General features: G+C 35.5%; 1 protein-coding gene across 1 annotated transcript; it reads right to left on the bottom strand.

Moving 5' to 3' along the window:
- Positions 1 to 10,424: 10,424 nt before the first annotated feature.
- On the bottom strand, positions 10,425 to 15,887 carry LOC145017240 (ferric reduction oxidase 7, chloroplastic-like). Its single transcript, XM_078975301.1, has 9 exons — positions 15,536 to 15,887; positions 15,347 to 15,440; positions 15,058 to 15,252; positions 14,438 to 14,675; positions 14,007 to 14,337; positions 13,655 to 13,934; positions 12,470 to 12,725; positions 10,976 to 11,408; positions 10,425 to 10,913 (listed from the first exon to the last, which is right to left on the bottom strand). Exons 1-9 carry the CDS (start codon positions 15,777 to 15,779, stop codon positions 10,744 to 10,746), a joined length of 2,241 nt encoding a protein of 746 aa, XP_078831427.1. The 5' UTR covers positions 15,780 to 15,887; the 3' UTR covers positions 10,425 to 10,743.
- Positions 15,888 to 16,240: the final 353 nt, after the last annotated feature.

Here is a 16,240-nt window from a genome sequence, read left to right as displayed (position 1 = left end):
GTTTGAAAAGATAGGCTGCTTTGTAAAAATCACCATCAATTGTAGAAAAATCGTGTGGAGATGTGGAAGTAGTCATTTTAAAGCTAAGAACTGAAGCTACTTGAACCTAAAATAGTTTTGAAAACTAAAATGTTTAAGTTGTCCAAAAAGGTCCGTGAATGGAGTCAGACTTTTCTGATGAAAGCTGTTAGATAACTTTAGTTATGTTCTTGGTGTTTTAACTTGTATTCCCCCCCCCCCCCCCCCCCCAAATAAAAAAAAAAACTTGAGAAAACATGAAAATGTAGGGGTATGAACTCACCTCGAGTGATTTTAGAAGATGATTGTTGAAGAATGGAAGTGATCAACTCAAGAACACTTGAAGATGCCTTGAAGATTTTCGAGAATCTAACATCAAAGGATGGAGTTTGTGTAAGATATCTATGATGTGAGTAGAAGGAAGTGAAATAATCATATGGAGAATGTTAATACTTACCAAAAGTAGAAGAAAAGCTTGGAGTATAGCCTTGAATCTCGAATTTTAGAGAGAGAAAATGAGAGAAAGTGAAGTTTGTTCTTGATGGAGGAATGAGAGGAAATGAAAGAAATGTGAAGAGAGAGGAGGGTTTTCTAACCTTTGACCGATTGTGTGGTTGGAAAAAGGTGGGAAAAGTACAATGAAGTGACTAGGTATGGGCTGATGGGGAATAGTGACATGGAGTGGGTATGGGAGGTTGCTTGTATCATAGATTAAAGCAAAGTCAACACTCCACCAATAATATCCAACCCACTCTTCTTGGATAAGGATTATACTCTAAAAACGTGATTAATTGGGAAATAAGGGGTTCTATATATTAAAATATGATTTTGGGTGAAAACCCCGTGTTAAAATAATTAAAATCGGGCCTAGAACGCAAACTAGTCGAAAACCAGGAAGAAAAGGGCATTACAACGAGATTCCTCGGATTGGGCTGGAGGTGCCGAAGGCGAAATGAAGTGAAACAGCAAGAAGCGAAGAGCAGGTTCGGTCCAAAAGCAGCAGGAACGAAATGGACCGAAAGGCAATATGGAGCGAAATGGACCGAGACTCGGGTTTGTCCTTGTGTGAGGTTCGGGCCCGAAAAGGAGGGTTCGGGTCTGCGAGCTTCGGTCCGAAGGGAGGTTCGCTTTTGACAAGTTTGGCTCCTTAAGAGGGTTCGGCTCCTTAAGAGGGGTTTCGGGTCCTTAAGCCTATTTTACTCGTTTTTACCCCGTTTTAAGTCGTTTTTGACCCGGTTAAGGGTCAGGATGGCCCGAAAGACTATAAAAAGTTTAAGGAACTTTTGAGAGAGATTTCACATACTTGGATAGATTTCTCATAGAAAGAGAGATTTAGGAGAGATTTCACATACTTAGAGAGATTTGGGAGAGATTCCACATCCAAAGAGAGATTTGGGATAGATTTGACGTTCTTGGAGAGATTTCTCATACAAAGAGAGATTTGGGAGAGATTTCACATTATTGGAGAGATTTCACATTATTGGAGAGATTCCACATACAAAGAGATAGAGTGAAAACGATTGAAAGAGGTTTCGTGTGTGACATTTGTGAGTGTCCGGCTTCACAACGCAAGGTCCGTAAGCTCCATTAAGCAATGTTTAAAGGTCTTACACACTCCCGATGAGTATGAAGCATTGTTTTATCGGTTTGGTTCATTACTTACCACAGTTTTAGTTTAAGAAAATCTAGATGTACATACTTTTCAATTTATGACTTCTTATTAGAATAGCGAGTAGTATAGTATTTACCTAACATAAGCCCTAATACACAAGGGTTAGTTGAGTTGATCGGTTTGACTTGTTGACTTTATTTGACTTTGACTTGACCAGAATTTGACAGTTGTCACATATGCTTTCTTAGATCACGTGGTAGAAAAAAAAGCAAGAAGTGAAAGACATCACGAGCATTCCTAAGGTTTTCAATTTTCCTGACATATTTACCGACGATCTCCTAGGAGTGCCACCTGAACGACAAGTCGAATTAAGAATCGACTTAATCCCTAGGGCTACCCCTGTAGCCAAATCCCCCTATCGTCTTGCACCATCAGAAATACAGGAATTGTCCAGACAGCTGAACGAACTTCTTAGCAAAGGCTTCATAAGACCAAGCTTCTCACCACTTAGAGCACCAGTCTTGTTCGTGATGAAAAAGGATGAAACATTCCTCATGTGCATGGACTATCGCGAGCTGAATAAACTTACCGTTAAGAACCGTTATCCTCTACCTTGCATTGACGATCTATTCGACTAACTTCAAGGTGCGAGCTACTTCTCAAAATAGACTTAAGATCCGGGTATCACCAGTTACGAATTTTGGAGGAAGACGTTCCCAAAACAGCATTCAGAACTCGTTATGGTCATTACGAGTTTGTAGTGATGCCTTTCGGATTGACGAATGCACCTGCTGTGTTCATGGATTTAATGAACAAAGTGTGTCATCCGTACATGGAAAAATTCGTCATAGTCTTCATTAATGACATCCTTATCTACTTAAGAAGCGAAGAGGAGCATGGCTAACATCTTCGTCAAGTATTACAAACCCTAAGAGCACAGAAACTTTATGCAAAGTTCTCAAAATGTGAATTTTGGATAAGGAAGGTAGATTTCCTGGGCCACATGGTTAGTCAAGAAGGAATTCACGTGGACCCTTCCAAAATAAAGGCAACTAAGAACTGGTCAGCACCCAAAACACCTACAGAAATTCGAAAATTCTTAGTTCTTGTTGGCTACTATCGCAGATTCATCCAGAATTTCTCCCGAATTACTAAACCGCTTACCACCCTGACATAAGAGGGTGTGATTTTTAGCTAGGAGAGAAACAAGAAACAACATTCCAAACGCTGAAGCGAGCTCTGTACAGTGCACCAATCTTGTCTCTTCTTGAAGGGACATAAGACTTTGTAGTGTATTGTGATGCTTCTAACCAAGGGCTCAGATGTGTTCTTATGCAACGAGGAAAGGTTATATCCTACACCTCGAGACAACTCAAGACACATGAGGTCAACTATACAACACATGACCTTGAACTAGGAGCATTGGTATTTTCTCTGAAGATCTGGAGACATTACTTATATGGCACGAAATACACAATATTCACGGACCATAAAAGTCTTCAGCATATCTTCGACGAGAAGGAGCTGAACATGAGGCAACGACGGTGGGTGGAACTACTGAACAACTACGAATGCGAGATTAGTTATCACCCTGGTAAATCCAATATAGTAGCTGACGCCCTTAGCAAAAAAGAATATTCAGGACGTCGAGTAAATTCGTTGACCATGACAATCCATTCACATCTATCCACATAGATCAATGAGGCTCAACTCGAGGCCTTAAAACCCGAAAACATGGCAGGTGAAACTCTGATAGGAATATGTAAGAACTTTGAAGTCAAAGATGATGGAGTTTATTATTTTATGAATCGAATCTGGACACCAAAGTTCGGTGGTTATAGAGACGTGGTTATGAATGAAGCACACAAAACCTGATACTCTATTCATCCAGGTTCAGACAAAATGTATGTGGACCTTAAGAAACTTTATTGGTGGCCTAACATGAAGGCCGAGATTGCTACCTTTGTGGGCAAGTGCCTTGTGCCAAAGTAAAGGTAGAGTACCAGAAGCCTTCAGGTCTATTACAACAACCTGAAATCACTGAATGGAAGTGGGAGCGGATTACGATGGATTTCGTAACTAAGTTACCCAAAAAACGGGTGGTTATGATACTATTTGGGTAATCATCGATAGATTGACCAAAACCACACACTTTTTAGCAATAAAGGAAACCGATAAGTTGGAGAAGCTAATAAGAACTTACATCATAGAAATAGTTAGACTTCATGGTGTGCCAATATCTATTATTTCTGACTGAGATAGTAGATTCACCTCTCGTTTTTTGCAATCTTAACAAAACTCTCTGGGAACTAGGCTGGACATGAGTACAACCTACCATCCACAAACTGATGGGCAAAGTGAGAGGACGATTCAAAATCTAGAAGATATGTTTTGAGCCTGTGTGATAGACTTTGGAAAGGCTTGAGATACTTATTTACCCCTTGTCGAGTTCTCTTACAACAACAGTTATCACACTAGCATAAAGGCTACTTCATTCGAAGCCCTCTATGGCCGCAAGTGCAGATCACCTCTGTGTTGGGCTGAAGTGGGAGATACACAACTAGCTAGAGGTCAAGTTCCAAATAGTATTCTCACTGGTCTGGAAATTATTCGAGAAACCACGGAGAAAATCGTACAAATTCGGGAGGGACTTAAAGCTTCCAGAGATAGACAGAAAAGCTACGCTGACAAAAAGAGAAAACCCTTGGAATTCCAGGTTGGTGAACACGTCTTGTTAAGGGTCTCACCCTGGAAGGGCATGATACGCTTTGGAAAGCATGGAAAACTGAATCCAAGGTACATAGGACCATTCGAGTTTCTTGCTAGAATCAGTCGTATAGCTTACAAACTTCGACTACCACAACAACTAAGTAACATACATCCTGCCTTCCACGTCTCTAACTTGAAAAAATGTCTATCCGACGAGACACTTGTGATCCCACCCGATGAGATCGAGATAAATGAGAGCCTCAATTTCGTGGAAAAACCCATAGAAATTCTAGACAGGGAAGTTAAAAGAACCAAACAAAGCCGTATCCCGATAGTGAAGGTTCGCTGGAATGCAAAACGGGGACCTAAATTCACTTGGGAGAGGGCGGATCAAATGCAACAAAAGTATCCACATCTTTTTCCCTTGTCTTTTTGTTAAGCGTGTCAAACCCAACAAATAAAGGGGTAAAATAACACCTTAAACACTACTACTTCGTACTAGAAATGTAATACAAGGTAAGTAGGGTCGATCCACAGAGACACAGAACAAATGTTTATACCTTTTTGCGGAAGGTACAATAATGGTCACATAAATGGTGGATTGGTATGCAATGATTTAAACAAGAGGATAAAGCAATAAGTAAATGATCAATTAAATGAACCAAATTCAGGATTTTTGAGAACTCCAACTCTATGCAAGACAATTTAACAATGTGATTCCAAGGATGAAATGATATCTACTCAATTCCACCTAAGTTTGTACTTGAAAATGTTAACACGTTCTAACACTTCCCATTCACCAAGTTGTCAAATTCAAAACAAGCTCTTTGAAAATAACCTAACCTTCTAATTTATGTCTAAACAAGCTCTTAGATAGAAATCAAAAGGTTGCAATAAGATTTATGTGAATGTTCCCAACAACACCCAATACTCCTCACAAGCTTGGGAGTGTAAGAGTATGTGAATAAGATTTACACTAAATTCATTCAATGGAAATCAATTTAGTGTTTGTTACTTAGTTCAATTCACAAAACAATTACGGATTTTGTAATTTGATAACTTGAATGACCTAACCCTAATTCAAATGGCCAATAAGAATCACAATTAGAATCAAACATTAAATTGAAACAAAATCAAATTCACTAGGTAGGAATAAGAAGGAAACATCAAATCACATGATTGAAATCACAACTAAAAAGTCAAGACATGAAGTTGGAGAAACTAGGGTTCTAGTCACTCATGACTAGAACAAGATCACAAATCTAGAAAATGAAATTAAAGTTCTTAAAAAATGAAATCAAATGTTCCCAAGTGTTAATCAACTTCAAAATCCTCAATAAATTCGCCTTCTCTACTCCAAAAGTCGACCCCCAAAGTAAAAAGTCGGTTCCTCCCCTCTAAGAATGGTGAAAAACTGCTTTAAAACTCAAGTTTACGTTTACACGGCCCGCGTAAATTAACACTATCATTTACACGGCCTGTGTAAACGCAAAAATATACTACGCAGAAATATACATTTACACGGCCCGTGTAAATGCAATGCTTCAATTTACACGGCCGTGTAAACGTCTGTAAAGCCAAAATCCTCATTTCTTTGATATCTTGCTCCTCGGTGCTCCGTAAGTCCTGAAATTTTGTCCACAACTTTTATTTACCTCCTCCAACAAGATCCTACCTCCAAAAGTCCCTAAAATATCACAAAAGTATTTGAATGAAATTGCCTCATGAAAAATCCCGAAAAACATGCAAAATGCATGAGTCTAAACCTAAATGCAATGCACTTATATGGGTTAAAACTACAAAATGGGCACATGAAATGCACCTAACACTTTCTGTAATGCTTTAGTCCTAATTTCGGGATGAAATTATCTTTAACGGGGGATAACGTAACATCCTGTTATTTTACTGCTTGTAAAGTCAACCCTAGTCAATCAAAGTCAAACTTGGGTCAACTAAAGTCATTTTTGTTTGTTTGGGTTTTTATTAAGGTTGGAATAATAACCTTGGCTTGTTAAAAATCCTTAGAATAATTTTGATTGAAATTAGAAGTAAAATACTTACAACCAAGAAGGTTCGCACATCTTTCTCTTCTTTCCCTTCGGACCGCAAATGAGGACCGTGAACCTTCGGATCGTGAACGAGGCCATGATCTGGCTTCGGCCGCAAACTCATCGGATCTTATCACTTCGGGAATCAAACCTTATCACCTTGGATCTCGTTCTCAGCCGCGAATTGCCTCTAGGCCGTAATCACCTTCTCAGCCACCACCACCTTCAGACCGTAAACGAGGTTAATGGCTGTGAACCCTCGCATATATATAGATTTCAGCCGACTTTTAGCTCATTTCTACACTTTCAAACACAATTTCAACCCTTTCTCTCAAGTATCACCAGCCAAGAACAACCTCTCTCCTCAAGAACATGCTAAGATCATCCTCTCTCATCATATTCAAGTGTTAAATCACTAGTTTTTCATAAGATCTAACAGTTTTCATGAAGAACACAAAGAACATGTGAAGAACAAGAAGAACAACCACCTGAAAACCTTTTAATCTTTTTAGAATCTAGCCTAGGATCATCAGATGCTCTTCATTTCTCCAAGAACATAGTGCCGTGAACACCCATGGCCATGAACACCTCCTGGCCCTGAACACCTATCAGATTTCATTTTAGCTTCTAACACTCCAATTTGTAAGTTATACTTACAAATTAGTCCAGTTTCCAATCATTCATATGATTGCTTTAGCTAATTGGATGCATATATGTTATACAAATTGCTATATAGGACCTCTTTTTCTACGAGATTTCACTTGTGGAACTAAACATCCTATACTAAATCATCATTTGAAATCACCTTCCAAAAGGTGAGTTCATACCCCCGTATTTTCATAGTTTTTATAGTTTTAAGGGGGCAGGGGGGGGGGGGGATACAAGTCTAACATAATGATCTTGTGTTATCAACAAATGGTTTCAAATATCTTATAAAATGGATTTTAGTTATCTTCAAATCAAATGGTTTCAAATTGTATTAAAATCACATCAAGTCATCAAAAGTATTTTAAAATGTTAAACTCTTCAAAATGTTTTACAAGCTTATATTTTTCCCAAACAATCATATATATATAAGATTTAAAGGGTTTAGGACTGATAACTCACTTTATTTCATTTTCCTTGTTTGGATGTAGATTTAGGGTATCGGTTATTTGTCCGAAATGTCGTTTAAATTTTAGTGTTATATATATATATATATATATATATATATATATATATATATGTGTGTGTGTGTGTGTGTGTGTGTGTGTATGCATATAAATATCAAGGTTATTTCTTTCAGTTTCAATATCCTTTGTAACATGTCGAACAAGGGGTTGCATTCATGAACAATTAGTATCTTTACAGAAAGTACATATAAATTATAATATGTATAATTTATGATGCAAGAATACTAACTTACAATCCAAGTATACTAGAGTACATTATTTTACAAGAACATGGGCTTGATTCAATAATAAACAAGGATATACAATTTTACAAATACATTTCAAGTATACTAAACAAGGAACATACTATTAATCATTTATTTCAGAATGATTGGGTTTTCATTACTATTATACACGTAACGTCTATATGTTTTTTATGAGTCAACTTATTCAGGTTGTTTATTCATTTAAACAACATAGTTAAAGTCCTAATATTATAAGCAAAATCTCCAGTTAGGGATCGAAACAAGTGTGTATGGATCTATATTGGGATTGACAACCCCGCAGTCGGGCTGGTAGCTACAGTCGGGCATACACGCCTACGAGTGATAATTGTTATCAACAGTTTAAACGCCTTCAAAGCGTTTGTTTTAGGTCATCTAGTCATAGTATGGTTATAATAACTCATTAAAAAGATATTAACAATACGATTAGTGTATAATTAACTAAAACATGAGTACGTTTTCACAGTACCAGTTTTACAAAGATACAATTTACAGTAGTACATTACAGTATACAATAACAGTTGGTGGAGCCATGCACACTCACTTTTATAGGTTTTACAAAGGAATATAAATATAGAACAATGCGTTACAAAATAGAAGGGTCTTATGGGATTAAAACTACGTTTCATATACATTACAAAATATAGGATTTTCTGGGAACAATTTACATATTTAAAGAACAGAAAACATGCTTTCAAAACATAAATATTTATGCACTCACACAACTTTATGTTGATACTATCTTTTCAAATTACTTGTATTCTCAGTGAATCAGTAACAAGTACTCCCCGAGCTTTTGAGAAGATTGAGTTGTTTTAAGTCAAATCTTCTATGTTTTGCTATAACTCTTTCGTCAATATACTATGATTGAACACATATATAAACTTACACTTTTTAATACAATTGTTGTTTATACTTTGATTACTATAATGCATGTGTTGTGATACTACGAATAAAGTCATCCACCCTCGGACGTTTCCGCCGTATGGTTTGGGGGTGTGACAGTACGATTATGTATTTGTCGTATATTGATTCATAGCAAGGTTAAGTCTTGCCTTTTTGCATGTCTTTACTTTCTGCATAAAAATGTTTTATCTATAAATAAGAGTATGAAGATAAGATAAAACTTCCCGTTGTCAAGTAGTACAAAAGCTTAAACAATTCAGTTGTTGGTTTTATGATTTTTCTGTTTTAGTGACTTTTAATAATTACTTATGTTTTTCTAGCACATACAATCAAAATCTCTCACAATTAACTAATAAATATTATACATTATACATATTTGATGTATGTTAAAAACAAAAGGGATCAGTTTGGCTTTTTTGATTTTTTGCTTAAAACGAAATCGAACTGAAATTTTTAGTTTCTAAGGAGCAATAACACCATACTGACAATTTTAGGGATAGTTTGATTTTTCGGCTCTGATTTCTAATTTATTTTTAGTTTTCATCGGTTTTTTCACACCCCCTTCACCAATATGTGTTGTGTTCATGTGTACACCACAACTCATAAGTACAAGATTTAAGCATTTATTAGGTTTTTCTAGTCATTTTTTTTCCTAAGCTATCATATATTCAATTTTGAGGTCCGACTCTAGTCTCTAGATGTACAAAAAAATATAAATTGGACGAAATATAGAGACATCACTAATTGGGTGACATATTTGAACCTAACCAATTAATTATTAGATAAAAAAAACAAATAAAAAACCTGAGAAGCCTGGGTACTCCAAGGCCCAAGCAACTAACTCATAAAAGGCTTGGGTTTGACGGAAGAGAAAAGGCAAGGATAGGAGGTTGTGTGGGATCACAAAGCTAGTTATCATTTTTTAATAATAAGTAATAAATAATCATAATTAAAATATTAAAAAAAATATCTTTAAGGGCAATAATGTGAATTTCAGTCGGTAAGGGACTAAAGACGTAAAAAAACATATTATAGGAACCTTTCCGAGCTAAATAAAAAGGTAAGGGATCAAGTGTGCAGATTACCCCAACCATAGGGACCATTCATGTAATTTATCCTAAGAAGTTTGAAAAATATCTGACATTAATACGATCCCACCTTCATACAATAATCATGATTCATGATCATATTAGGTGCGCCTTAAGAACATGTAATTAATACGTATGATATTTATGGAAACTTTGTTAGTTTTCAAGATATGGACGTTTTGTATTACTAACAAAATGTAAAGGCAAAATAACAATTGGATCATACAAAACCTGATATTATTTAACTATGATAAATTTTGTGGGATATTAGTATTTCCTATATCTTAATCAAGCATTAGCTCAAGACAAGTTATTCAAAATTTGGAGACTATTTGGGACGTTGCATTTTAGATATAGTTTTGCCATTGTTAGTAAACATTGTATTTCAGGTTAAAGTGTATTTGTGTTTTTTGGTTGTTCCAGAATCTAGTATTAAACAAAATGGGTAAACACCATCTTTCTGACATCTCATCAACCGATCCTACAACCAACTTGTAAATCGCCTCAAAACCAAGGAAGACGATGTTCATGCTTAAAGTTAAGACCTAACTGCTAGGGTAAACATAAAGGAACACAATCTTTACAAATGTCTTAATGGCAAAAAGGCAAGTATAATAACATATTCATATATTTGCATCAAAATTTACATTATAATGGTATAACATGAAAGCACCTTAACTCAACTTACACTATTACTAGTATGGATCCTAGTCTCACTATACTACTACGGATCCTAGTCTTTCTAATTTTATACTTTCTTCATTTTATATATACAGAAACAGCCAAGTTTCGACCATAAAGTTACAAATCTCCATATCTCCAATGCATTTGAAGTTGTATATAGCATTGAAATTTGGTAATATTTGCATTACTCGAAGGCCGAGTCCAAATTAAGCCATATGTATAGCAACCATCTTCTTACAATACTTAGAGATCGAAACTATGGCTGTTGAAATGGAAGATCGGCTCACCACTAATCCGCCCAAAATTCTTTGATCTACACTCTTTAGCAATGCTTGTTTGAAGAGCTGTAGGCCCACACACCATCACCCCAATATCAACATTCCCCCATCGCTCAGCCATGCTTCCAAATATTTCTGTATTTACAAAAAGAATGTCAACAAATTTATTTTAAGTCAACAAAATTGGTAATATTTACCTTTGAAGTCCGGTCTTTGACCATATTTTATGTTATTGACAAAATCGCGACGTGAAGAATTCTTGTGCACATTAGACTCGTAATATTGTAAGCCACCAACTGTCTTTTCATCTTCGGAGTTTTTGTTTTTCTCGAATGAGGTTTTTTTATCCCAAAGATGCCATAAACCGATCACGAAGCCTCCAAAGAGAATAATACTTGCAGCCATGCATATGGTGAATAGAAGCCCTTTGTACCACCAATATGATATCTTGTAAGGGTTGATGTAAAACATGTCTAACATCGCGAGGAGAACAATGAAACCGAGTGTGGAGACCACCATGTAAGCTCCAGACCATATTATGCTTCCCGTTCCAACCAAAGTAGACATGCCACCATGGGTAGGAGTAGGGAAGACAGAAGAGCTCACATACTCGGGTACCTTACCCTCTTCCTGTGGTCAAAGATCAAAGTTTAGAATTTGGGATGTTGGCCGAAAGAAAATTGAAGAAAAAAAAACTATATTAAGGGTCTGTTTGGTTGGATGGAATGGAATGAAGAAGGAAACAAATAGCCAAAGTAATGTTATATGGAAGATAATGGAATGAGTCATTACATTCCATGATCAAGTGTGGTTAGCCTTTAGGTATACAATGCATTTTCATATGAATTTTTTTTATATTATATGTAAATATAAATATAGTTTTGACATGATATAAGATCACTTAAACCGAAAAATATCATAATAAAAATATATTTTCTAGTTCCTTTTAAAAAATATAAATATAATTCAATTAAAATCAATGATTTTATAAATAAAAAATTTATCCGTATGTAAGAAAATTCAAAATTTTATGAACAAAAATGGTTATATTACGGGGATGTTTTGATAGGAAAAAAAGAGGTGCTTATTGCTTATTCCCACAATAAGTTAATTTGAGTGTTTGGATAAAATCCAACTTATTAACCTAAATAAGCTAATTTTAATAAGCATCTCTCCCTATGCTTATTGTTTATTGCTTATTCCCACCACAAATAAACTATAAGCAATAAGCTAAAAAACTAATCCAAACACCCCTTACATTTTTTTTCTTTCCATACCATGGAATGAAAAAAAAGCACTTGTAAAGAAATAAAATTAACATAATGAAAGGATTCCATTCCATTCTATTCCATCGCACAAAAAAAACAACTTTTTTTTTTTTTGCATTACAATGGAACGTTCCATTCCATTCATTCTTTGATCTCGCCATATCAAGTAGTACCAAAGTTTAAAGTTTGTGTTTGTTACATAGGACAATGATAAGATTGGACAAGCTTTGTAGGGCTATCTTCGATTATGAGAATGAGGGCATTTACGTCATTTTCACAGATAATAGATCAAGACCGAGTTCGAGTCCCACTTTCTTGGGTGGGACAAATACTTGATAGTTTTGTTCTATTGACATCAGTCTTAGTCCAATATATAACTGTTATGTATTGTACTAGGTAACAAAGTTGGCCCAACAAACATACCAATGGGGGTTCTGATTCCCTAGTGACGTAGGTTTGAATCTCGAGATTTAGTGTATTGTAGAAATGCGGGCAGAGTGAGTTCATGTCAAGTGAATGCAGAAGTGGAAGCTCATCGGACTTTTTAACCGCCCAAACTATCAACACATTTCTAGGCAAACAAGGTTTAGAGTCCCGGATTCTATTAAGAATATCACTCATGATAGCCACGAACGGTGAAATTCCAATTCCACCCGCAACTAAAATAAGATGTTCATACCTAACAACAAGAACAGTCATCTATTAATAAATTAACAAAAAGTATTTTATTTACAAGTAAGCGACTTGTATACCATGATCATTTTATGAAATATGGCAATTTTTGTTAGACAGGACAAGATAGGACCCGACAATCATTCCAAGGTTATTTTTTGGGAAAACCTCATAGATGTCGGCATCATAATCGGTTTAGTCTTTATATTTTTTTTATTCAATTAAGTCCTAAAAAACAACAATTGTATTCATTTTGACCCTTTTACCCGGTCAACAAGTCATCCCACTTTTAAAGGTTACACTTTTGGCCCAAAATTTAAATTTTATTACAAATTTGGTCCAAAATTTACACTTTGGCCAAAATTTCAAAATTTTGTTACAAATTCATTCTAAATTTAGTTTGTTTACATCGTTTTTCTTCCAAATTTTGTTTCGGATATGTTTTTTTTACGTTATAAAATCATATTTATACAAAAAAAAACATATTTTCACATAAAAACTTTCTTTTTTATTATAAAAATCTTATTTGAAATCCGGGCCAAAACTATAAATTTTAGATCAAATTTGTAATAAAATTCAACATCCGGACCAAAAGTGTAAATTTTGAAAGTGGATGACCAGTTGACCGGATAGAAGGGTCAAAATGAATACAACTGCCGGTTTATGGGACTTAATTGAATAAAAAAAATGCAAGTACTAAATCGATTACCATACCAAAATATAAGAACTTTTATGGAGCTTTCCCTTTTTATATAAGGATGAGGAGGCTGTTTACATCTTTTGCACCGACCACACCTTGTTTCGCCATTTTGGGTGGACAAAAATTGCAACTTTTGTCTTATTGACATCAGTCGCAGTTCCAATCTAATGCATGTCAAATACAGTACAACTTGTTTAGTCATATTATATCATATGCATACGGAGTAGGGCATGTACGTTAAGTGGTACGGTGACTCGTGCCCGTAAGGTCCCTCTATGGATGCCTTTAGTGTGAAATTTGGGTGAAGGAGGTCATCGGTTTCACCCTGCTCCTCCTCAGGAACACTTGAGATATGTCCCCTTAGTTTCTCTGTCCAATCTCCAAGAACTTTTATGAGAACAGCAATATGACGTTTTCCATCTAGAGGACTAGACGAGACACTGAAAGGATGCCATTGCAACCATGATAACTCTCGAACTTGAAGAAAAACCCAACTAAGGGCATTGTATTGTAACCCTACATATTCCAATAGATTACAAGTTAGGTAAAATGTAAGAAAAATTTTAACAGTGTCAAAATAGTAATTACCTTCTGGTTTTGAAATAACAAGTTCCACAGTTCCGGATGGAAGACATTTAGCAGATAATATGTCCACGGTTTTTCGTGATTGAAAGAATCTAAGAAACCGATCGAGCATAAAGAGAAATATTCCTGCAGCAGCTATACTGAAAATGAAATCCCCAACATGCATTGCCAAAAAGACAACAAACACAACGTATAACTGATGCGTGTAGAAAAATAATTCAAAGTTTATTCTCCTTCTGACAGGTGGAAGCGATGTCACCCACATAAAAAGACCCGCTACTAGACTAATGACTCCCGGAAGATTAGCAACACCAACGTTTTGCCAAGCTGTAAGCTGCGAAAATTACAAGACCCCGTTTTGTTAATGTTTTTTCTTGAGTTTTTTTTAAAGAAAATGATTAATTCATTAGAGAAGTAGAGAAATTAATACTCACTTCTTTTATGAGACGACCATCGATTGCCCATGGAATCACAAAAAACAGACCATGAAGAGTGAAGAGTATCATTGTAAGATGCCCCAACCATACATGATATCGAGCTGCATGCTCAAAAGGGATATCTATAAGTCGTAGAAGAATGGATCCCCTTGCAACTGGTAGAAATAAAAATGCCATGCAAATCAATCCGATAAACCCTAGGCGTAGTCCTGTTAGTTCTAGCAATATAAGATTCCTGAAAGTTTATAAAACCAAATACAAAATGTAAGTGATGAAATTTAACAAGCTACAAAATAAAAATATACAAAGTAAATAAAGTTAAAGCCATGGAAACGACATACAAAACCATATCGTACATATGTATTAGATTGGTAATATATGACTCATGATGATGTCATCGTACAAGATTGCAATCTTTTGCCCTATCAAAAAAGGTGTGGCAAGCATTTGCTCTCTGTCTCGTGGTTTGTAGACATGTACTTGCTCTCATGTCTTACAATCTCTAATTTTATTGGGATGGGTAAAGTATAGACTTAAGTACGTATTAAAGTATTCAGAAACTTTGAGAATAAAATTAAAACCCAATAAACAATACCAATATAAAGCATAGTGTGTACCTTTTGCCTGCATCGGTGATCTCAAACAAGGGCAAGAGACTGATGTTCTGAAAGGTATAAGCGATAATAGCCCAGATGAGATACACAGAAAACAACAGAATTACAATCAATTCCGCTGCAGTAACAACCCCGAAAGGTCCATCAACGATAATCGGGAATGTCCATAAGCGAAAACTTGCGTGTTTTGTCTTTTTCCTACATGAACAGAATCATAATACAAGCTTAGAAAAGAAGATAATCATTGATCAACGTATTTGAAGTACCCTAAACGTTTAACGAAACTTCTTACTCTTGAACCTCGTTTTCCCCAGATATCCCGAGGTAAATTATAGCAAGAAACGCAATGACAAGTACTGGACCACTGTATATCAGAAAGATGCTTCCTGTAATTTATAATTTTCGAGATTACTTAAAATTTATCTGAATTCTTAAATATAGATGAAGAAAAAGGGATGAAGCGCTAAAATTCGATGCTTACCTGTAGTTCCAAAAAGAGTTCCAGAAGTAGCCTTAACCAATTTCGTGTATAATTGCTTCACCGAGTCTGATGGAACTAAGAACAGGAAAGTAACCCAGGAAATGAAGATTAACCACATTGCAGATTTTAGAACCCATTTGGTGGATTTTAGTAAAGAAGATGTTTTGTTGATGTAAGCGAAGCCGTTAGGATCTTCTTTGATGGAAAGAAGAAGAGGATCACGCGGAGAGCCTTCTGTTCCCATTTTCTTTGAAGGAAAAAAGCAAACAGATTATGTGCAATAAATAAGCAATGAAAGCCTTTTGCTTTGGGAATCTGTTTGGGTTGATATTCCTGTGAACCAGTGTTCAGTTGAGTGTGGGCCATTTATAATAAACGAGAAGTGCGTTTTAGGAACCTCTCGTTCTAATCCAAGATATATTTTTGGATTTTTTTTTAAATAAAAGCAAGAAACTATATTTGTTTGCTACTTTTTTTAGTTAGAAAAATATGTTTTTAGGAGTAACAAAATTTTAATATGTGGAAGTGGATGTGGAATTAGATTTGATTTGACAACATATTTGGTTGGCGAAGTTGTTAACATTGTTAACATATTTTGGGGTGTTGGTTTGGTTTTTTTTGGATAAAGCCTATCTATAAATGATTAATTTATTTTGGTAGACAATGGATATTATTAATATTGGTTTTGGTTAATGGATTTTATTG

Source organism: Lactuca saligna, chromosome 9, assembly GCF_052625555.1.
Source record: "Lactuca saligna cultivar CGN05327 chromosome 9, ASM5262555v1, whole genome shotgun sequence".
Taxonomy (NCBI): domain Eukaryota; kingdom Viridiplantae; phylum Streptophyta; class Magnoliopsida; order Asterales; family Asteraceae; genus Lactuca; species Lactuca saligna.
Note: the sequence above shows the minus strand (reverse complement) of the source record. Positions and strands in the feature narration are given on the sequence as shown.